This window comes from Rhinolophus sinicus, linkage group LG09 (genome assembly GCF_036562045.2).
Source record: "Rhinolophus sinicus isolate RSC01 linkage group LG09, ASM3656204v1, whole genome shotgun sequence".
Taxonomy (NCBI): domain Eukaryota; kingdom Metazoa; phylum Chordata; class Mammalia; order Chiroptera; family Rhinolophidae; genus Rhinolophus; species Rhinolophus sinicus.
This window is the reverse complement of record NC_133758.1, coordinates 83,881,122-83,905,640: the sequence shown is the minus strand read 5'-3', so window position 1 is coordinate 83,905,640 and position 24,519 is coordinate 83,881,122. Positions and strand designations below refer to the sequence as shown.

Here is a 24,519-nt window from a genome sequence, read left to right as displayed (position 1 = left end):
ACTTTCTAATGACACTGTGCTGAGATGGGCCCAGAGGGGCCTCGCTTTACCTTGGTCTATAAATACTAAATATAACTCCTTCTCTGAAGCCCCATCACCTCCCTTGAAGTTTTAGTAGTGTACTGACAATATTATGACATGACACGCAGTCAAGGTGGCCCTGTGTATGTTTATCTTCCCTACGAGGTTATAATCAGACCCCATGAAGGTAGGGACTGTGTCTTCATTATCTTTGTGTCCTGCCCCAGAGCCAGCTTCCAGTCACCTACTGATTACACATAGATGTTCAGAAATTAGCGTGAAATGAATGTGTGGGTGATGGATGAATGGAATTCAACTTAAAGGGTGACTTCATTAGCAACATCTGACCGTACTGTCTTCTCCCTCACCACCTAAACGACTCTGAGGGACCACATCTGTCCTGGTCATCACTTTATCCCCAGTACTTATACACAATAAGCGTTGGAATAATCTTTGTATTCCCTAGAATGAGTATTTCAGCTCATCAGAAATGGAAGGGAGCTAAACAACCCACGGCCAAACAGAGGGAAGCTGCCTTGGTGGGGCTGCTGTACAGAACAGCAGTGCCCGCCTGCCCCTGAGTGGGTGGTTAGGACCTGGAATCCCTCAGCGGACGTGTAGCAACCGCGGGTAATCGCCGGCGGCGGCCTCTCCTCCGCGGCGGTAGGTGGCGCTGTGGCCTGAAGCGGCCGCCTGCTCCGCGTGGCGCCGCTCTCTGAGAGGGTGGGGGAGTCGACAGAAGGACCTGTGTGGGCCTGTTTCGGCCGCTCCACTGGCCTGGTCTCCCTCGGTACCAGATTGTGCGCTCAGTCCAGCACCATGGGGAAGCGGGACAATCGGGTGGTGAGTACCCGGCGGGGAAGACAGTGAGGCGATGCGGAGCCGGGCGGCAGGAGAGCGGGACCCCTGGCTCTTCCCGGCCGGGCTTGAGGGTCAGCGGCGGCGCTTGGACCTCGAGCCGGGAGACCCAGCTCCCCCCCACCTCCACCCCCGCCGGCTACAGACGCGCATGCGCCCCGTACGCCGTTGGCGCCTTCGGGGTCCCCCCACTCTCCCCTCCCTCTTTCCTCTCGGGTCTTGTGCTCTTCTTTCCTCTACCTCCCCCACCCCCGCCGCACCCTTTGGCAGTGCCGCCTGGCTCCCTTCCCTCCCGTAGTCGGGCCAGCTGTGCCCTTTTTCTTTAGAGCAACAAGGGCTTAGGGAGACCTGTCCCCTCCCATCTGTTAGTTCAAAGTCTGAGGCCCATGGGGGCGCCGGGATTCGCTCCCTCCTTGGAGTCGCGCACTCCAGCTCTGCGCCCCTCTCGTGCGCACCCAAGTGGGATGGAGGCACGGAGGCCTGGGCCGCGGTCCCTGCCCCCGGGAGCCTGCAGCGCTCCCAGTTCTAACGTAGGCGTGCTTCCGCTTGGAAACCAGGCTCGAAGCATTTGGCTTCGCGTCCCCAGCGACCAGCACTGCCTGGCACCTAGTAGGTCCTGTGAACCAATGAATGGCGTGAAAATAGTTTTACTTTGGAGTCAGGCGCAGACCGGAACGGCAGTGTTAGTCCCTCGGGATTGGGTGACCTAGGACAATGTTTTTCTTCTCTAGCCTCAGTTTCTTCATCCGTGAAAGATCAGTATTATCCTCAAGCTAGTTGAGACCGCAAAAGGCAAGATGGCCAGGCGAATGCTTGGCGTGAAAGTTATTATTAGACTAGTACATGAGATAAAAGATACATAAACAATAGAGTAAGAAATGGTATCTTATAGAGATTAGAGGTTCCGGGAGCATTAAAAAGAGAAGGTGGAAATAGAAGAAAATGGGAGGAAGGCATTCTAGGTGACTACCACCGGTAGGTTGGTTTGGAAAACCCAGGTTATGCATCAGATTGGATGGGTGGAAAAACAAAAGGGATTAGCAATCAAGTTAGGTGGCAGCCTTACAGTTCCTGGGCTTGTCTGTGAGGGAGTTTTAACCACAGAGCAGCAAAATGAAAAAAATAAATGCAATTAAAGCTAATGTACTAAATTGAACTAGCTTTTTCAATGATTGTTTACTTCGCTGCTTTTTTTTGGGGGGGGGTTGCTTTACTTTTGTGAAATGATGACGTTTCCCATCCTCAGAATCTTTGTTGTAATTTTATGTAGCCTTTGTAAGTCAAGTCTAGGAACCATGCTGGTGAACCTTAATTACAAGTTTGAGGAATGTTCTTTGCTGCTGCTTCACGGGCTGTAGGTCACAGCTTGTTGTGACATCCAGATTCTCACCGAGTTGAAATGGCATTCTGCTGGTGCATCCTTAGGCTGGAAGTGTCAAGTGCTTTGGTTCTTTAATGTGCTTGGGCCTTGAATGTTTGTAAGTCACCAGACCTTGGGTGTTGTCTCATACAGAAGCCTAAGATGTTTTGGTTTTTTTACTGGGACAAAGTGTTGGCTTATACCATTTTAAAGCATTTGAAACACTTTCCAAATGAGCTTCATTTACTCCAGAGCATTTTGATAACAACTCAGCTGTGCTTATTATCTGGTACGCTGTCTTGGCAGTGTTCTGCTGACATTTTGTTTGCAGTTCAAAAGTTGTGGGAGTGAAAACCTGAAATTAAGAGGTAGAAGACACAGATTGTCAAATTCAGTCTCCTCATGGCCTGGAGGAGATGGAACTGTTTAAACTGGGACCAAAACTTGGGTCATCTGATACTTACTCAATGCATCATAACTTTGGATTTTAGATAACAAAACGAATGTTTGCCTCTGAGCATAATGGCATTGTTTTCTTCTTACGTTGATGATAAAATTATAGTTTAAAGATGACAGAATTGCTTTTTTAAAAACCATTAAATTTCAGGTTTTTAAAAAACAGACTGTTTGAGAGCAGTTTTAGGTTCACAACAAAATTGAGTGGAAAGTACAGAGTTCCCATATACTCCCTTCCCCCACCTGTAGACAGCCTTGCCCCGCTGTCAGCGTCGTGCACCAGAGTGGTACATTGTTAAAATTGGTGAACCAGCATTGACATTTTTACTGGAAGTCCATAGTTTATGTTAGGGTTCACTTCGGTATTGAACTTCTTGACAGATGTTGTGTTTTCTTTTAATTGAACATTTTAATTCTCAAGATTTGTAAAGGTCCTTTAAATTCATGATCATTGTTTTCCAGAAGTTTCTTTCATGTTATTTTACTTTCTGCCCTCTAAACAGATGTATCCTCTAGCTGCAAATAGGTAATCAAAGTAACAAATGAAGTTCTGCACATTTTGTCCTTAACAGTTTTACATTGTTCTTTCCAACCTGCCCACTTAATATATCCGTTGAGCTAAATTTGCCATCCTGAGTTTCAAAAAAAAAAGATAGGTTGGTACATACTTTGGGAAACCAGTTTCACAATAGACAGTAAGACATAAAAGTGTTAATGTACTTTTTAAGGTAAATGCTAAAAAAAATTGAAGACTACAAAAACGTGGTAAATGTATTATGATTTTTTTAAATTAGAATGAAAAATTACCGTTGCACTATTTGTGAATTTTTGCTTGACGACAATTCAGCTCTCTGATTTGGAGTGGCAGTATTATGGTTGAATTTTTGTCATTTTGTTTACCACTAATATGATAATGTTTGTGTGCGGTTTGTTTTGTTTTTATTTTACTTTTAAAAGGATAATGAGGGGAGGGGGGGAAAAAGATAATGAGGTTTTTTGTTTTGTTTTTTAATTGTCATCAAGTCTATGAAATGATGAAAATAGACATCTCCCTTTACCTTTTGGTGCATATGCATCTAGGTTTTTAAAATTTTTAGAGCTGTTAATATGGTATCTTATTTTTTGGCAGCTTGCTTTTGCTTTTCACTCAAGAAATTTTGGACATCTTTCCAGATCAGTAATTACAGACCTACCTCAATCTTTTTCATAGCTATGTAGTATTTTATTTGGGAGGTATACTTTAATGTACTTAATGAACCTCATTTTGCTGGCTATTTGGATATTTTCATTCTCCCCTATGTAAGTAATTTAATTCTGAACATCCTCGTATGTATTTGCATTCTTTGGAAATTAACAGTTTTTTATTTCTTTGGAAATAAACAGTTTCTACAATTTTAAACTTAAAATATTTTACCGTTAGGTACTGCTAAAATTATGACATGATACCAAAGAAATAAGGTGATAGGTATTAAATTCCTGTTTTAAAAATGATGAGCTTAGCTTATACGTTGTACTTGTTTCTGTTTAGGATTGTCAGTATCATTAGCTGGGCCACCAGCCCCTCTGTTTTTTAGCCTTCTTTGGTTGTCATATTTCTACACGAACTTGTTGAAATCGTCAGCAAACGCAGTTGAGTGAAATACATGGGGGCATAACAGTTCATATCAAAAATATTATATACCACTGTCTTTAACGTTGCATTTGCTGTCCACATCTAGCCTTATCTTGTAACATCTGTGACTTTGGGAGCTCAGGCATTCATTCCTGCCTGTAAGAAAATTATGTTAAAGTTTAACTTTTTCATCCCAAATAATTAGGCAGTGTCCAATTGAATGGAAATAGTTCTCAGTATGTGTTGTTCATAGTGGTTTCATATTTACTCTGCCAGAGAAATCTGAAAATATATAACTAATATTTGTTACAAAGGTGGAAAATGTTGGTCATTTTACAGATTTTGTTAAGTAGAATACAACAAATGCATTGTCTCCCTTCACTTCTTTTGGAATGTTAAATATTAGGTGTGAGGCCTTAAAATCAACCTTGAAAATAGTCATTTTCAACCAAAATTCTTTTTATTTAAAAATAGAAGGGTTTTGGGGCGGCCAGTTAGGTTAGCGCAGTTGGTTAGAGCGCAGTGCTCTCAACAACAAGAAGTCTTACACTTCAATAACAAAAAACTCAAATAACTCAATTCAAAAATACTCTTTCATCAATGCCCATGTAAATCCCTTGTTCAAAAAGATTTGCCTCTGGGGCTGCCGGTTAGCTCAGTGGGTTAGAGCGTAGTTTTCATAACACCAAGGTCACCGGTTCGATCCCCAATGGGCCACTGTGAGCTGCGCCCTCCACAACTAGATTGAAATAACTACTTGACTTGGAGCTGATGGGTCCTGGAAAAACACACTTAAACTAAAAGTTTTTTTTTTTAAATAGGAGAGTTTTTATAAATGTTTGTTGACTTGAGTTAAATTTGGAAAACTGAATATAAGGAACAAGAGGTTGAGACTGAATTAAAGACAGATTTTATGTCTGTAACAAATTGAATTTTAATAAAACATCTATTTGCTAAACACTGTAATTAACAAATCTGTTTTATTTTGTCTCTATGTTTTTGAAAAAGTGTCAAAAAATATGCCCTGCAATAGTAAATGCAGAACATAATTTAAATTTTTGGTAGATTTTTTTTTTATTGTGCTAAAGTACATAACATGAAGTTCACCGTTTTAACCATTTTTAGGTGTATAGCTCAGGGGCATTAAGTACATTCATAGTGTTGTGCAACTGTCACCACTGTCCATTTCCAGAACTTTTCCATCATCCCAAACAAAAAGCTCTACCCATTAAACAATAACTCTTAATTGCCTCTTCCCCCGCAGCCCCTGATAACCTCTGTTTACTTCCTGTCTCTATGAATTTGCTTCTTCTAGCTACCTCACATAAGTGGAATCGTATACTATTTGTCCTTTTCTGTCTGGCTTATTTCACTTAGCATGTTTCAAAGGTTGATCCATGTTGTAGCATGTAGCAATTTCATTCCTTTTTAAAGCTGAAGAATATTTTATTGTGTGTATATACCACATTTTGTTTATCCATTATTCAGTAGATGGACATTTGAGTTGTTTCTACCTTTAGGCTACTGTGAGTAATGCTACTGTGAACATGGTTACAAGTACCTGTTTGAGTCCCTGCTTTCAATCCCATTTAGAGGTGGAATTGCTGGATCATATAGTAATTCTATGTTTAACCATCTGAGGACCCACCAAACTTTTGCACAACTGCTGCACTATTTTATGTTCCCACCAGCAATTTGTAAGGGTTCCATTTTTCTCCACATCCTTGACAACACTGGTTATTTTCTGTGTTTTTGATGATAGCCATCCTAATGAGTGTGAGATGAATTAGGTGTTAGGGAGGATAATGTTAGGTGTTGGTTCTAGTTTTATTTGCTGGCTTTTCAATCATTGTAGTTTTGATTTGCGTTTCCCTAAAGACTAGTGATGTTGAGCGAATATCTTTTCATGTGTTTGTTGGACATTTGTATATCTTCTTTGGAGAAATGTCTTTTCAAGTCCTTTGTGCATTTTTTAGTTTAGTTGTTTGAGTTTTTTGTTATTGATGTGTAAGATTTCTTTGCGCATTCTTTCTGGATATTAATCCTTTGTCAAATATATATGTGATTTGCAAATACTTCCTCCCATTCTGTGGATTGTTTTTCACTCTTGACGGTGCCCATTGATGCACAAACGTTTATAATTTTGATGAAGTCCTGTTTATCTGGTTTTTTTTTCTTTTATTGCCTGTGCATAATGTAATTTTTGATTTTAACAATTTGTGAATAAAATTGCCATCAGTATGGCACAGTACGTCCTGAGAAAGAGGATATAATAAAGCAATGAGTTTAGAGTTAGATCATCTTTACTTTCTTTAGAACTGAGTTTCATTTGCTGATGAACAGTGTTAACCACGCAGGGTTATTGGGCTTAAGGAGAAAGCATTATAAAGCCATTTTACAGCAAAAAAGAGATATCATTATTTTCATCAAATCTCTGGTAAAAACACATTTTTTATGAAATACCAATATTACTCATCTCCCAAACTTTTGAGGCTTGATAGAGCGTTAAATTTATTTTTTGTAATGAAAAGTTGGTTAGCCAGATCATTCATGCTTAGGTGGACATAGTATGCATTTATTAAAAAATGACTTGATGAGTAAGTGAGTTTTTGCATTTTTAATGGTTGTTTTAATGGAGTACATTTTTGTTCTTTCCTCCAGGCCTATATGAACCCAATAGCAATGGCCAGATCAAGGGGTCCAATCCAGTCTTCAGGGCCAACGATCCAAGATTATCTGAATCGACCAAGGCCTACCTGGTATTTGTGAAATAATTTACCTGTTTATAAAGTTTTCATAAACTTTTTAAAGGTTACTGTTACAACTTTTATGATAACCAAACAATTGCCAGATACATAATTTTTGAAGTAATATAGGTATGTGCTTTCTTTTCAACATGTGAGACGCATGAGTATAAAGCAAACATTTGAAAACCCACCACCCAAAATAGCTAAAGCACTACCAGATAACCTTTTCACACCAATCTCTTCTCTATCCCCTGAAAAAAGACCTTAACTTTACAGTGTTCTAACCTATTTAAAATCGTGGGTTTGATTAATCTCATCCTTCACTGAGATGAATTAGGTGTTAGGAAGGATAATGTTAGGTGTTGGTTCTAGTTTTATTTGCTGGCTTTTCAATGAGTTAGAATTTCCCATTGTAAAATTTTTACTTTAAAATTTGTTGGGTTTTGCCCTCATGGAGTGGCTCTGATCTTTTTAAATAAAGCTCGGAGCCTTATTATTTTTTAGTATGTCTTTCTTGTTATTAAATATATTCCTGAGATAACATATGACAGGCTTCAGAGTTGTTAGTTTCATAGTCCTTCTAAGTGCCTCCGAAAGCTGGGCAACTAGAATTGAAAGTTGTGCTTGTGTATAACTGGGAATCCTTCCTTTGACTTAAAAAGAAGTAAGCTATGCCCACCTCCTTGCAGTCTTCATGAGTGCTGTTGTTAACTATTGCCAGGAAGTAATTATCCCGAAACAAAGTATAGTTTGTCTTTAAAATAGGGGAGAAGGAATGAACTTTAAAGGGGACGTGTTCAGGCAAGTATATTACATGTGAGTCAAGGTCCCCAAGATGACCCTCAGGTTGAGTAATTGGCTAGAAGGACTCACAGGTAGTTGTAGTTGTGGGTAAGAGTTATTACAGTGGAAGGACCCAGCCACAGTCAGCAAAGGGAAAAGGCGCGTGGGGTGAAGTCTGAGGAGTCTGCTGTGCAGTCACACAGGATGAGTTTAACTCCTCGTTAGCACGAGTTATGATGCCACCTGTGAGATGTTGCCAACCAGGGGAGTTCATAGAGTCTGTGTGCCCGGGGATTTTTGGGGGGACTGGTCAGCCTCTGCCTATTAGGTGCTAAAATTCCAGACTCCCAGAAGGAATGCAGGTGTTCAGCCTAAATTACAATGTTTGCACAACCAGCTAAGCATGATGAGCCACTCATGTCAGAGAACGGGAAGGATTCTCCCAAAATCCAAGTTCCCAGACACTAGCCAGGGCCAGGCTTGTAAGCAGTCAGGTGTGCTGTGTTACCTCTTTTCTGCACATGTGTAAGATACATGAGAAGACAAGTGATTTAATACTAGAATACACTCGATCAGGCAGGTAGACTTGAGTTCAACCTAACACGGGAACTGCTAGAGCTTTGTGACCTGAGGCAGATTTCTTACCTTCCCCAAACTTCAGCTTTTATCTGTAAAAGAATATTTCCTTTCTCACAGGATTGTTGTGAGGATGAAAGGAATATGTATTTAAAAGTGCCTGTAGTGTGTGAGAGCTCAAATGTTTCGTGTATTAGTCTTTATAACCCATGTTTAGAAAAGGAGTGATTAGTGTTATCTGATAGGCTTTATTGCATTAATTGATTTAAAAGGCTGTGCACACAGAAATTTGAAATGTATCAACACTGGAAAGGAGGTCTACTAGTCTAGTAAGAAAAATTTGTTTATGAAATTTTGTTGTATTGTTTGTAAGTATCCATCTCTAATTTGAATTGCTCGAAAACATTTTTACATTCTATTTTTTAAGGGAAGAAGTGAAAGAACAACTAGAAAAGAAAAAGAAAGGCTCCAAGGCATTGGCTGAATTTGAAGAAAAAATGAATGAGGTTTGTAAATAGTACCTTTTAAAAAAAATAAACTAATCTCTTTTGTTATAGTAGGAAGAATGAAATAATTTTTTAATAAACTAAGGGTTTGGGCATAGCTCTTTAGGTTAAGAGGGCTCTGTATTTTGAGTGTTCTTGTTATATCGAATGCAGGTATGTATGTAAATGTATAATTTAAAAAAAATAGAAAAAACCATGTTATAGTAGTTTAAATCATCTTAAAGTTTTCTGAATATTAGGTTCTTCCACTTCTCTCCCCCATTCCTATCCCGCATCTTACCCTGGGATGTCCATGGTTATATTTGCTTATTTTAATTACAGACATGTATGTAGAAATTCAGCCACAGTGTGGATTAGTTCAGCTTTTACTGTTGGAAAAAGAATCTAACCATCTCTGTTAGAAAGGAAAAAGTCCTCAGCTTTAATAATAATACCTAGTTTCAATATACAGTGGAAAACTCCCACCCCTTAATATCCTCTTTGAAAAGAACTCATAGAGGCTCCTTGGGTGATAGGGTAGAAAATTCTGGCACCTGGAGTATCTTTTGTAGTTAGAGGCTGGGGTGGATAAGAGGTAATAGAGGATGGAGGAAAGGAAACAGTGACTATGTTATGTATTAGGTATATTAGAAGGCGTTTATAACCTTTTTGCAGAACTGGAAGAAAGAACTAGAAAGACACAGAGAGAAATTATTAAGTGGAAGTGAGAGCTCATCCAAAAAAAGACAGGTAATACCATTTTTACTTTATTGCTGCCCTTAATCTCATAGTTGGGTTTTCATAATAATGCTGTGTACTACTATCAATAGATACAGTTGAAAACGAACAACAACTTATTTAGATTTGTACTCTTATTTGTTTGCTTTTAGAGAAAGAAAAAAGAAAAGAAGAAATCTGGTAGGGTGAGCAAAAGTTTTCATTTTTCTAAATGTTACAATTAAGAGCCTACCAAAAAAGTAAGAATAATCTATATAACTTGTGTGCTAACTCGAGATGAGTCAAATGGAAGTCCTTTGGTAGTTATGGGTGGTTTTGTTTTATTTCTGGTATAAAAGACAGGTGCCAACCTCATTATAACCTAGTAATTCCTTTTTTGCTATTAAAGAGGGAAAATGGACTACCATTGCTATATCTGTTGTTACTTTGTTGAGCCTTTTGTTTTCTTTTTTGGTGAGGAAATGTGACATTTGACATTTTAATATTTAAGTCTTATGAATATGGCATGTGTTTCTCAGACACTAGATCAATTTCATTAAATATTTGAGAGACTTTATAAAAGAAAAAACTTCCTGCATCTCACAAGCTTTAATTGTTTTGTGCTTGGTCAAGTATTCATCTTCTTCTTCATCAAGCTCTGATTCTTCCAGCAGTTCTTCAGATTCTGAAGATGAGGTAAGGTTTGCCTGTGAATGATTCATGAAGTATCTGTAATTTCCTTAATGACAAAGGAAACACATTATGAAATACCAGTTAAACATGTTTACTTCCAGGTTTTGATTACTTATCCATAATTGAGAGCGCTGATACAAATAAATAACAAGATATTCAAATATTGGTATATACTTTTTAGATTTCTGAATTTGTCTTGTTTAAAACTATCAGAAGAAATGGATTTGAAAAATCTAAAATTGCTATTTGACTAGATGCTAAGGATTATGTGTGACTCAAATCCCTTGACTTTTTTTGTTTTTTGTTTTTGTTTGGGTTTTTTTGGTGCCAAAACCCAGAAACAAATGACTTTTTTTATAAAATAGAAAAATGATATGTTACCTTTTAAATATTAATTGTTAAGTGACATATTTACAAGCTGGTCCTTTCATTAACTTCTGTTCATTAATAAATGTTTGATATTAATAAAGTGCATCAATTATATTTTTAAAACAGAAAGCAAATGTTTCCAAAAATGTTTTATATAGGATAAGAAACAAGGAAAAAAAAAAAAGAAAAAGAAGAACCGTTCCCATAAATCTTCTGAAAGCTCCATGTCAGACACTGAATCAGACAGTAAGGTAAAATTATTTAAATTAGCAACATTTTGGGTAACAAACACATGTAATGACGTTTTTCTTTAGCTTTTCCTATCTTAAATTGCTCTCAATTTAGAAATGAGATGCTGTTTTTTATACTTTGGTATTCTGTGTCAGTTAATATCTTAACGTATGACATTTAATTGTTCTCTAAATACTTTCACATGTATGTCTCCATGTCTCAGTATTTCCATGACAGCTTTATGATAAACATGGCAGGCATTGTTTTTCCCATTTTCATAAAGAAGTCATAGTTCAAAGAAAAAACATCTTGCTTAAATTTATAGACAGTATTAGAATTGGAAGTTAAATCTTGATCTTCTACTCTCTGGCCCAGTGTTCTTTGTTCTGTACCTGAATCTGTTCTGTACTATCCAGAATTGTCAGACACAATTTGCTCTCAAACAGTGGTCATAAAAAATACATGCAGGTTACAATAAATATGTAGGTTCCTGGGCCTCATTTTCAGAGTCTGATTTAGTAAGTCTGAGTAGACTCAAAAGTCTACTTTTTTTTTTTTTTAGAACAAAGCACAGGGAAGTTTCTTACGCTTTTTTTTTCCTTTTTTTTTTGAGAACTGTGTTTCTCCAGGGCCCATCATCTCCAAGTCGTTGTCCTTCTATCTAGTTGTGGAGGGCACAGCTCAGCTCCAAGTCCAGTCGTCATTTTCAGTCTTTAGTTGCAGAGAGTGCAGCCCACCATCCCATGTGGGAATTGAATGGGCAACCTTGTTGTTGAGAGCTCGCGCTCTAAGCAGCTGAGCCATCCAGACACTGAAAAGTCTACATTTTTAACAGATGTCCTCTGTGATTCTTATTCAGGGATGTCCATGGACCACAATTTGACAAACACCGTCCTAGGGTCCCAGGAGAACAAAGCAGCTCTCTGGTTTTGTGGCAGGTAGCTACTCCCTTAGTGAGATTTCTTCTGACAAAAAGCCTGGCGTCTAGAAAGTATTCAGTAAATATTGGGTTTTTTTCTTTGTCTTTTAAAACAGAAGAGCCAGTCTAATGATAGCTAACATTTATTGAAGGCATACCACGTGTTAGGTACATTTCTAAGCACTCAACATGTTAACTCAGTTCTCAACCATCCTATGTAGTAGTTATTTGTTATGTTATCCCACTTCATGGATAAGGCTCAGGGAGGGGAGGTTAATTGTTAGAACTGAGGGATTTAAAAGCAGAAATTCTTGCCTCCTCTCCTTGTAAGGATGGTATGGAAATCAGGTTGATAGATGTCTGAGCACAGTGAATTAGAACTCTAGTGCATGTGACCACCGCAGACAGTGTGGGCAAGGGCATTAAGTCTTTTTTTTTAAATAGACCATGTGGTTATTATCGACAATACCTGTCATTTTAGGTGACATAGATTTATATACAGCCAGACAGATGAAGAAGCCTTGTTTCCATACAAGCTTGTATATACACAACATACATTTCTTCTATATTTTTAACATAAAATTCTGGTAGTGACATAAACTTTTTCCAGTCATAGAGCAAATCGCCTTTTTGGTATTTTTGTCTTTATACTGTAATGCTGTATCTTTTACATTTAAATTTTATGTGCATATATATATATATACATATATATTTGTTTCTTTAGGATAGCTTAAAAAAGAAAAAGAAGTCAAAGGATGCAACTGAGAAAGAAAAGGTAATTATAATTTTACATTGCCTTAAGGTAGTCTGTCACACAATGAATGTTTCAGTTACTTCAAGAAATAAACAGTAATGTGTTCCCCTTTTTAAAGTAAAAGATTTATTTATTTTGCATTTAGGGTATTTTGTGTTGATTTAAGAAAATTATTTGTTGGATTCGTTATTGAAGGTAAAATATCATAAGTATTCCTGCAGAGAGTTTGAATTTGTATAGAATAATGGATTATCTCAGATTAAAAATTCAAAATAATGGAGATTAAACATTTCCTTTGTTTCCTCAAGTCACTTATAGGAGGCCCTATAAATTAAAGAACATAGACTACTGTTTCAAATTGAGTGTATGAGAGATAAGTTTTGAAAAAGAATTTTTTTCTACCCTAAGTAGATATTTTATCTTCACTTGTGACTTAACTATAATTAATGCTAAGTTTATCCCTACCCATGTTTCTGATTTACATGTTAAAATCTTATTCTAATTATTAAAAATAAAATCTGAAGAAGGCAGTTACTAATGAAAGAAAACTGCAAACCTGTGTTCACTATATTTTACTCAGTCTTTTTATATCATTTTTTAAAAATTGAGGTGAAATTCACATAGTATACATTTAACCATCTTAAAATTACAATTTGGTGGTATTTAGTGTATGTACAATGTTGTACAACAACCACCCTGCTCTAGTTTTAAAATTTTTTCATCACTCCCTTAAAAACAGCCCATATCCATTAAATAATCAGTTCCTAGTCTCCCTTCCTCCCATCCCCAGGTAACCTCAAATTTGCTTTCTATCTCTGGATTTGCATATTCTGGATATATCATATAAAAGCAGTCATGTAATATGTCACCTTTTGTTTCTGGTTTCTTTTCACGTAGTGTAATGCTTTTGTGGTTTATCCAAGTGGTAGCATATGTGTTAGTACTTTGTTCCTTTTTATAGATGAGTAACATTTCATTAAATGTACATACCACAACTTCGTTACCCATTCATCTGTTGAGGGACATTTGAGTTGTTTCTACCTTTTGGCTAAGATGAATAATGCTACTGTAAACAAGTTTCTGTGTGGACATATGTTTTCATTTCTCTTGGGTATATACCTAGGAGTGATTTTCATATCAATTTTCAGATGTGGGTTCATTAAGACACTGAAACCATCATCACCAAATTGGATTAATTCCAAGAATTCAAAGATAAGAAATTTATTAATATAATTTGTCATCTTAACCAGTTGAGTGAAACTATAGGATTCTTTTAATAGTTGCCAAAAGGGTGTGATGTAATTCAACATTAATTCCTCATTTTCAAGACCATTATAAATCAGAATAAGTGGTTACTTTCATGTTTTTAAAACAAATGTATGTGTCATATGTGGGATATAAAACAAAAAGCAACAAAGTCATAGGTATAGACAATAGAATGATGGTTACCAGAAAGGAAAGGGCTTGGGGGAGGACGAAGAAAGTAAAGGGGGTCAAATACATGGGGATGGAAGGAGACTAGACTTTGGATGATGATGTATACAGATGTTGTATTATAAAGTTGTACACCTGAAATTTATATAGTGTTATTGACCAGTGTTGTCCCAATAAATTTAATTTAAAAAATGTATGTATGTATGAAACTAAAACCTGATAATATGAAACGTGAAATACTAAAATAACTGCATTGTGATTTTGAAGTACTTCAAAACAATATAAGGTACGTAGTAATATACACATACATAATAAATAATATAGTAAATACCCATACACATACTGGCTAGAATTAACAAATGATTTACCCTTTTTCATGTTTGCTTCAGGTCTTGTTTTATTTAAAAGAAAAGTACCAGACACGTTCTCCTTCCTTAGAAGCAGCTGTTTCTGAAATTAGTGTGCATCCTTCCATTCATGTTTATATACTCTGGTTACAGATGTTCGTAAATAGCTTAGGGTGTTTTATATTTTCAAAATGGTATTGCTGTGTTTCCTTCTGAAACTTGCTTTTTTCACTCAACATTGCTGTTGACATTTATCCTTGTTGACACTCTCAAGTTTGTTTCTTTTGCTTATAGTATTCCGTTATATTGATTCACCACAATTTATTTCTCCATCTCCTGTTTGTGGACATCTAGATAGTTTTCATTTTTTTAGTAATACAAACAGTGCTGCAGTGGCTATTTCTTACCCATTTTTCCTTTTCCACAAGTTATTGTTAATTTTCTGAGATATACCTGGGACTATAATTTCTGGGTCCTAGGACATACATACATTTAACTTATATACATTTTGCTCACCGAAGTTCTTATTAATTTTAATTCCTGCTGGTAGTGTATACCCTATTCCACATACGTACTTGTCAACACTGGGAGGCTTCCTTTTTGCCAATTTAATGTGTGTAGATGGTTGAGCCTCTTCATTTGCTTATTAGCCATTCAGATTTCATTTTCTGTGAATTGCCTGTTCATAGTCTACCCATTTTTCTGTTGAATTGTTTTTGAACTTTCTGATTACTAAGGCTTATATATTTTGGATAGTAATCTTTCATACACATGATTAACATCTTTGCTCTATGGCTTCTCTTACTCATGTTTTAGGGTGTTATAATCATATATAAGGGAAGGCGGTTATTTTAAGTCAAAATACACTCATTTTGTTTTTAACCCCATTTTTATTTTAAATTGTTGTGAAAGTGCAGTACAATAAATACCCAATTAGAAAATATAATGGAAGAAAATGTCCCATTTATAATAATAACAAAGAATATATAGGGAAATGTTTAAAAAGTGGGTAGGACTTATTTGAAGAAAAGTATAAATCTCTTCAGAGATACATATAAAGATTTAATAAATGTTTCTGGCTGTGGCTTGCTCTACTAAATGTTAAAACATTTTTTAAATGCTTTGATTAAAACAATGTGGTATAATACAAGACTAGAAAAAAACAACAAAACAGTGTAGAGTCCAGGTAAAAATTTTTCAAGTATTTGTGAAATTTAATATATGAAGGATAGAGGAGGCTTAAGACAAAATGACTAGCTATTTGGAAAACATAAAGCTGGACATTCATTAAAGCCAAATAGATTGTAAATAAGAAAAATTTTTAAAGTATGAAAATTACTAGAGAAAGACAAGGGTGAATATAATATTGGGGTGGGGAAGGACTATGCCTCAAAACTCAGAAACTTGTGACCACATAATTCTAATTCTGAGTGGCAAAAAGTGATCACAAAAAATAAGTCATGAACAAAATTTAATTACAAGGAACAGAAGAAATACTAGGAATATATAATTCAACAATTCAGTGATCTTCAGTGTTAAAAAATACCTCATACACAGAAAAATTGGTAAATGTTTAGTAATTCTAAAAATACAAACTGTATTCCAGATAATCTGAGATTAATACGATTTATAAAAGAACCTGATAAAGAGGCTTTTTGGTAAAGTGTGATTCATAAAAAGTGAAATAAAAAAATTATTGTGGGGTAGTGAAGAGTAAGAATACCATTTGGGTAAAGGCTACTTTGGTCTTGACTTAGTCATTATTATTACTAGGTAAAAGATTTTGTACTCACATACCCTTCATTCTATTTCAACTTTGTTTTTAATAGCAAAGAACCCATATGCCTGCCCTCCAGAAGGAGATGGGTTAAGTAAATTGTAGCATACACTTTCAATGATTGTCAAAGGTTTCCATAAATAATGATGTAGTTGACATGGCAATATACTATTGGGTAAGAAGAGTGGGTTCCAAACAGCGAGTATTTATGTAAAATTGTAAATATACACAGAGAGATGTTTCAAAAAATCTTGATGCTGTTTAATCCCTGCTAATGGGATTTGTGGGTTTTGTTGTTTGTTTGTTTGTTTTTACAATAAGCATTTATCATATCTACCAAAATAAGCTGCTGGCAGAAACAAAATTAAATTACCTATAACTTAACATATAGATCATCACTGTTAGTTTATTTTCTAGTACATGCTTTTTTTGGTTTATATCTTTAAAACTGGGTTCATGCTTTATAAAGTTTTATGTCACTTTTTCTGTGTATGATTAGGTGGTGAGCATTTTTTCATGGTGTGGTTTTGTTGTTTTTGTTATTATGAATTACTGCCAACATACAGAAAAATATATGGAAAATAATAAAATGACAACTTAGCATATCCCCTGTGAAGCTTTAAGAAATCCTAACACTTTGCCAAACTTGCTTTAGATGTTTTTGAAACTTTATTTCTTAAAATATATATTTATTCCCTCCTGTCTCAGTCTTTCCTCAGAGTTATGCATTTCCTCATCATTAAAAATACTTAGAGATTAAAATTTTTTTTAACATGAATTTAACACTTAATACACTAAAGGAATTACTGCATAGAGATCCTTTTAGATCATCACAAGTAATAACCTATTAATTTTCCTTTCTGCAGCACGAAGCCTGTTTCATCCAACATTGGGCAGAAACAAAAATTCTGTTATGTATAAAGAAAAGAAGGATATTGCGTCTAAATGGATATGTAATTACTTCTTTTCAGGTTATTGAATAAAAGCATTACTTTATTGGAATTAAAGTAATTGGTGCCTGAATCTTGGTAAATGTCACCAATTTTAGACATTTCTAAATAAAAATGGATAATTATGATATTTGGAAGAATTGTTAATAGAACTTAGAAACACTTTTCATGGCATAGTCATAATATCTTTTTGAGTCAGGATACATATATTTATTTTTCATAGGACATTAAAGGACTTGGCAAAAAGAGAAAGATGTATCCTGAAGATAAACCTATATCATCTGAGTCATCAGAATCAGATTATTATATTGAGGAGGTAAGTATATGGTCAAATACATTTTCTTCACTTTAAAATGTTTAGTTATTTGATTAAATAAATATGAATTAATAGAAATACTTCATAAGTGTTTGATTTATTTGTTTTTCTATGATGTACTATGGGGGAAAAGGAAGTTACTTCATTTCAGAATGAGTTTTGCATTTTTCTAGAAGATAATTATATCTATTATTTTGATAACCAGATTTTCAAATATCTTTCTAATCTGAGATATATTTACTCTTCTAATATTTTTTTCATTATACTATCTATGATTTTGATTACAGGAAAGATGCTGTGTAATGTATAACGTACTGAAACACCACATTTCCTTGTTTTTGTTGGGAATTACTCTTGAGGGAGTAGAAAAGTGATTCTGTGGAGCAGAAATATTGGAATGATCTCAGTTTTCTTCTCTATAAAATGAAGGAGTAGAATTAGGTAATCTGTACAGTCCTTCTCAGCTCTGATAACCCTATCTTAGATTTTGTATTCTATTGGAATTAGAGTCCATTTTTAGTTAATTTTAGGTCTGTAAGTTATCATCTTTAAAATATTTCTCTTTGATTTGGTATCCGTGTTTATAAAATAGGACCTATTGCCCCCATTTTCTAGCAATATTTTGTAATGCTCCCTGAAGTGAAATTTGTAGCTAATATATATATAGAATCAACACAACTTTATCTTAATGTTCCCTAACAGAAATAGAAGAAATACAGGGAAATAATGTATAATTGTATTATATTTCAAAACATAAATGCTGCACTGTGATAACTCCAGAAGACATAAAAATCTTAAGACATAATAAATTCAGGCTGTAGCGGGAGCATTATATATGCCCTTGAAAAAACCGTACAATAGCATTGTCATCAATGACATTTTCCAAAATGGTGGACAATTCTCAGTAAAGCTCTGAGTGAAACAGTCTTTCCTCTATTTATATGATATTTGCACTTCTGGGACATCCTGTGTATCTTAAAACCCTGTACAAAATACTTTGTATTCATATTACAATAAATTTAGCTTCTATGTTATGAACAGATTCATTACATGAGTGTCTAACCGGCTATTCAAAAGTCATGTGAACGCTGTCCTGGACATTGCATGACAGCATCCCTTGTCTCGGCCTGGTTAAGTGTGGATTTAATTATTCTTACTTACAGGATGTTAATCAGTTGGTTTATACTGAGTACACTATATGTATAGCTCTTTATTGTACACCACAGAGTTAGAGAAATACCTACTTTATTCCAGGCATTTCCCCTTGAGGTAGGATATTATTTCATTTTACAGATAATGAAACTGAGAGTAAGAAATAGCAGAGGTAGGACTCAGAGCTTGGTAGTATGTTTTATATCAGAGCTCATGCGTCTTACCCACTATGCTTCACTGCTTTTTTTAGGTGCTGAAAGGGAATATAAGATAAGCCCTTTAGAGATTTAAAATCGTAATTTCCTTCCCTTTAAATGTTTTTTATTGGATCCTCATTGTGCTATCACAGGGGTTGAGGTAAAACAAGGCATTTAAAATGTCATCTGTTGTCAAAATGTTTTTTTACATATAAATTTTAAAGATGCAACACAGGTCTGACAATTAAGTTCGCGAACTTGTTGCAACACTGTTGCTAACCTTTTTTGATATCTGAGGGATTGTTCATTATGAATTTGTACCAGCTGGACAAACAGTTAACCAAGTTTACTATTTGGAAGTGCTGAAAAGGCTGCGTGAAAAAGTTAGACAACCTGAACTTTTTGCCAACAATTCATGGCTCTTGCATCACGACAATGCACCACCTCACAGGGTCTGTGAGGGAGTTTTTAGCCAGTAAACAAATAACTATTGGAACACCCTCCCTACTCACCTGATCTGGCACCCGGTAACTTTTTTCTTTACTTGAAGATAAAGGAAATATTGAAAGGAAGACATTTTGATGACATTCAGGACATCAAGGGTAATACGACGACAGCTCTGATGGCCATTCCAGAAAAAGAGTTCCAAAATTGCTTTGAAGGGTGGCTTAGGCACTGGCGTCAGTGCATAGCTTCCCAAGGGAGTACTTCGAAGGTGACCGTAGTGATATTCGGCAGTGAGGTATGTAGCACTTTTTCTAGGATTGGTTCGCGAACTTAAGTGTCAGGCCTCATATATTAGGGAATGTAACTTGAATACAAGTTACATATTTGTCTTCTGTTCTCCACAAAAATTTAAATTTTTCAGGTACGAGCAAAAAAGAAGAAAAGCAGTGAAGATCGAGAAAAAACAACAGCAAGTATCACTTCTGTTTTTATATGACAACAGTATAGCTGTTTTTATTTAATATAAAATGAGTCATAGGTAAAGCATGATTGCATTTACTGGGACCAAATATTTATTGGGAAGGGTGTGGTGTTCAGCAGCCTCTCTTACTGGGTTGGAGAAGTTAATTGACCTCAGAAAACAGAAGAATGCCCTGGTAGCAAACGTGCCCTGTTTCCATTTAAGTATTTTACTGTTAGAAATATAAGCTCGAACTTTCGACTTTCTAAAGCTATACTATGAAATACGATATTAAAATATGGTGAGTCCCTCTCTCTTCGATAGTAGTTCTTTCCACATCAACCCAACCTGGTGACAGCAGAAAAAGCCTCTCTGAGCACAGGCTGCAATGAATAATAAGCAGGAATGTGACAACATAAATGATTCACTAATAAAAATGAATCTTTTGGTCATTTCTAAAGCCAGCTCTGCTATAATACTATGCGGATTGAGAAGTAGAAAAGGAGAAAGAAGGAAGAGAATAAGGAAAATGGGAGTGGTATCCAAATGAGAAGCAGACCACCCTAGAGAAAGTAAATAGCCAATTATCAAAGAGTAATGTGGACCATATCAGCAAAGTTACCTAGCACTCAGTATAAGTATGGGCCATAGCCTGTGAAGGCAGTTTCTTAGGGAGAGGTAAAATAAAAATGACAACAGCATCATTTGTAGAGTTGAGGATAACTGTCCCTTCCCATCATTTCCCGAATTCTTAAAATGAGGGTCCTCTAATAAGAATGTTCACTTACTAATGTATGATTCAGAATTAACATTCTATGTGCCTTCAAGATCCAGGTGACATTTAAAAGATTTTTCTTTTCTGAATGGAAAAATAATCTGGGTGAAGACTGTTTTGGTCTTTGGTTCAGACTAATTAATTAAGATATAAAATTAACTAATTTTGGATAGTTGTAATTTGTATTTGCTTACTTCACTGTTTCATGCATTCAGCTAGCATGTATTTATTAAGCTCTCTATGTAGGTACTGTTCTCTGTCTTGGCAGAGCTGTGAAAGTGGGGTACCAGATAGGGAAGAGGGTGATATGTGAGAGAGGGACTTCAAGGAGGGAAAGCCTCTGTGAGGAAGTAAAATTAAGCTGAACTCTGATTTACAAGAAAGAGCCAAGCATGTGAAGATCAAAGGAAGAATATCCTAGGCAGAGAAGAGCTAAGGACCCACTGTGGTAGGAATGAGCTTGATATGTTTGAGGAATGAAAGCAGGGAAGCTTGGCTTACACCTAGCAGATAAAGAGGAATATAGCATAGAGTGACGTTGGGAAGTAAGCAGAGGCCATAACAGGTAGCAAAGTGTTTGGGTTTTAATCAGAATGTTATGTGGGAAGCTGCAATTTTAGAGTTTTAAAATGCGTGGCAGAGGAGCTGAATGGACAGTGGTGAGGAAGGATGTTTGTCTGCCAGTAGTAGTAATGGAGAGAGACCAGCACAAAGAATTGGAGATACGTTCTGGACTTACTGTGTTTCCCCGAAAATAAGACCTAGTTGGACCATCAGCTCTAATGCGTCTTTTGGAGCAAAAATTAATATAAGACCCGGTATTATATTACATTGTATTGTATTATACCCAGTATTATATTAATTTTTGCTCCAAAAGACGCATTAGAGCTGATGGTCCAGCGGGTCTTATTTTTGGGGAAACACGGTAGGTGCTAGGACTTGGTTGGTACTTTGGATGTGAAGAGTGGAGTTAAAGCAAAGAGTAGAATCAAAGTTGGCTTAGATTCTTTGACTGAAATAAAATAACATATTAGTGGTGCCATTTACTAAGATGGCTAAGAAGATTTGGAGAGAAAATTAAGCATTTTATGGTAATTTTAGAAATCCAGGTAGAGCCGGCAATGAGGCACTTGCAGTCTTGATTCAGAGTATAGGACTGGGTATAAAGACTCAGTATGTAAATGGCATTTAAATGCATGTGACTGGGACAGTGTGTGGGAAAGAAGTGCTGACACGAGCATAAGGAAGAAGAACCAGCAACGGAAATGAAGAGGTCTTTGTGATAGAAGTACAGCAGCTGAGTGAGTTATCACGGAAGCCAAAAAGAAAAGTATTTTAAGAAGAGTAGTCAACTGTCCTTTTATGAAAAAGTAACATATCCAAAGCTTATTTTTAAAAGCCAAAAACAAGATTTTGGACTCTCTGTCCCTGTATACTTGGGCTTATAATGAAAAGAATGATGAAAGTTAGCTTAGAGCCGCAGTGGAGTAGAGGCCTTCAAGAGAGAAGGGGGCATTGTGGAAAGTTCTAATAGATAACGGCAATGGATAGGAAGCTTTGCTTTTACAACAGTTCTGTGTCTTTTCTTGCTTTTTATTTTCTTCTGAGTATCAACAACTAGTCTATCATTTGATACCACCTTTCCAAGTATCTGTTTCTAAAGTTCTGACTTCTCTTCTACATGTGAAACAGGCATGAGAGTCAGAGTTCAGCAAAATTTTTAGCTCCCTTTATCCAGTGACAATTTGACTACTTTTACTAGGCTTCAGTGGCGTTTTCCTCTAAAAGTCAAACATCTGTTTTACTAAGCTGCAGAAGACTTTTCAACTATACATTAGTATTTTTTACTAGTTGTTAATTTAATGAAGTAGTGCTCCCAGTCTAAGCAGTACATAATATCTGTGTTCCTGTTTACTTAAATATAGCAGGTTTAATATATCTGTTCTCTGAAAACTGTCCTTTTCCAGAAACGGTTATTTTGCTGTGCTGTGAGGGTTCCTTTGCAATAACTACAATTACCTTTAGAAATTAAGTAGATGAAATACAGCAATTGATACCATGATGTAATTGAATTTATTTTCTACAGGAAATATTATTAGAAGCTACATTAACGTGCTAATGACTGAGTTTTTCCTTATCTTTTTGAAAATCGACAAGCACTCTCTTAGTTCTCGTATAATACTGATTATTAAGACTTTTCAGGAAATGTTTTGAGTAGCTTACTGAGTTGTGGGGATTGTTTGAAATAACTATGCAGGAGCTCAGAAGTACCATGATAAAGTTGTTTTTAATTTGCATATTTTCATGTAGAAATGTCTAACATAGAACTGTCTTTCCAGGAAAAAATAAGAAAGAAAAAGAAGCATAAGAAACACAGTAAGAAAAAGAAAAAGAAGACTGCTAGTTCAAGTCCTGGCTCATCGTAACATTGAGAAAAATCAGGAGTCTCTTACAAAGAAAGTGCAATGTCTGAGGAGATTTCAACTGTGAAAATTATGGCATATTTACTAAAATGCATGAATTTTCTTGTTTTTAGAATTATTCCTGGACTATTCAGTAGCCATTCAGATGCCGCTGTGAAAGGGCCGTAATAGTTGCCTGCTGCTTGAATATCTGTCTTTTTCTCTTCCATTGCTTAATAGCTCTGGGAGATAATACACTGCAGTCGGACTAGTGGTTCATATTTGGGAATAAAGTTAATATTTTTGACTAGAAGTAATGTAATGATGAATCATCAGATATTGAATCTGGATACATCATTAAGATAGCATCAGAAATGACCAGATGACTAGTTAACGTTTTTGAAGTAGGGATTACATTGATATTTAAAAATCCTTACTCTGTAGATAAGTGTATTTTAATTTTTTTTCCCTTGTATACTTTTACTTACCTGGGGAAGGAGCTTTTAGGGTTGGGGGGCTGGTTTGCTATTTCTTTAGCTAGCAGAATAGCGTGCCTTTTATCCTCACACATCCAGTTTTTGCAGACACAGTAGCCATGCTTCACAGGGAGGTGAGAGCTGGGTACAGCAGTCTTGCCTTTTGTTGAGCTTAGTGACATCCTTGGACCCTGTCGGATGCTGCCTTGAGTAAACCAGAGATACAGCCTCTGCAGCACGAGAAAGCCCCAGAAGCTCTGGGATTTACCTCCACTTCAATAATACTGAATGATTTTTAGCATTAGAATGTGTTAAAACATTTGAATTAATTTTGACTACACTTTGGCTTTGGAGAGGAGTGATTTCAAATAGACACTGGTACTTTTTTGAACTTGATAGCTGAAGATTCTTAAAATGCATGTTTTATACTGTTAAGTTGTAACCAGTCAAGAAAATTTTATGTAACCAGTGATAGTTATTTTTTGTATGCATTTTGTTTAGGCTATAATGTTTAGCTTTTGTTAATGTTTTATTCTTGCTATCTTAAATTCCTTACTGCATTTAATGGCATTCTTGCCAAGATACCTTAGCATGTGAAAAGCAGGTTTTTGCCTTTTTTTTTTTTTTTTTTTGGAACAGCTTCATATTGAAGCTGCAACTTATTTACCATAAACAAGTTCAGAGGCAGGCCTGGTATGTTGTGTCTTGTTACATAAAGCTGTTGCCAGAATCTTAGTAAATATAACGTTTTAAAAGTTTGTCTTTGTATATCATAACAAATTATGACAAGTTAAACTTAAATAAGAATTACATTATTGCGCTTTCTGTCATTTTACTAAGATTTTGTGCCTCATATCTCCTGCTGAATTGTTTACTAGTAATGTTATAAGGAATTGATAAATCATTTTCACTTTACATTTTTATATAATCAGGTAACATGACATATAATTTGATGTACAATTTTGCCTGTTACAGAGGGTGTGCTAATTATAGTGATATATGCACAAAACATTTTGGCATGTCAAGAGGCTGAATAAATACCTATTTTACTTAAAAATGTTTCCTTTGAGTCACAAGAAAAGTTACAAAGATTAAGAAACACTACTAGGTATTAAGCAGTACGTGGATAAGACATGTCCTCAAGTTTTTAGCTGTAAAAATAACACTTTTCTTGGTAAGTTTCCTTAAAGTTTATGCTTAAAGCT

The 24,519-nt window shown here is 35.8% G+C and overlaps 1 protein-coding gene across 1 annotated transcript; it reads left to right on the top strand.

The window, feature by feature from the left end:
• The first annotated feature begins 708 nt into the window (after positions 1–708).
• On the top strand, positions 709–24,371 carry FAM133B (family with sequence similarity 133 member B). Its single transcript, XM_019729703.2, has 11 exons — positions 709–864; positions 6,969–7,066; positions 8,841–8,919; positions 9,574–9,648; positions 9,789–9,821; positions 10,249–10,311; positions 10,836–10,928; positions 12,552–12,602; positions 17,313–17,405; positions 19,623–19,670; positions 22,776–24,371. The coding sequence occupies exons 1-11, from the start codon at positions 841–843 to the stop codon at positions 22,860–22,862; spliced, it is 744 nt and encodes a 247-aa protein (XP_019585262.2). The 5' UTR covers positions 709–840; the 3' UTR covers positions 22,863–24,371.
• The last annotated feature ends 148 nt before the right edge of the window (positions 24,372–24,519 follow it).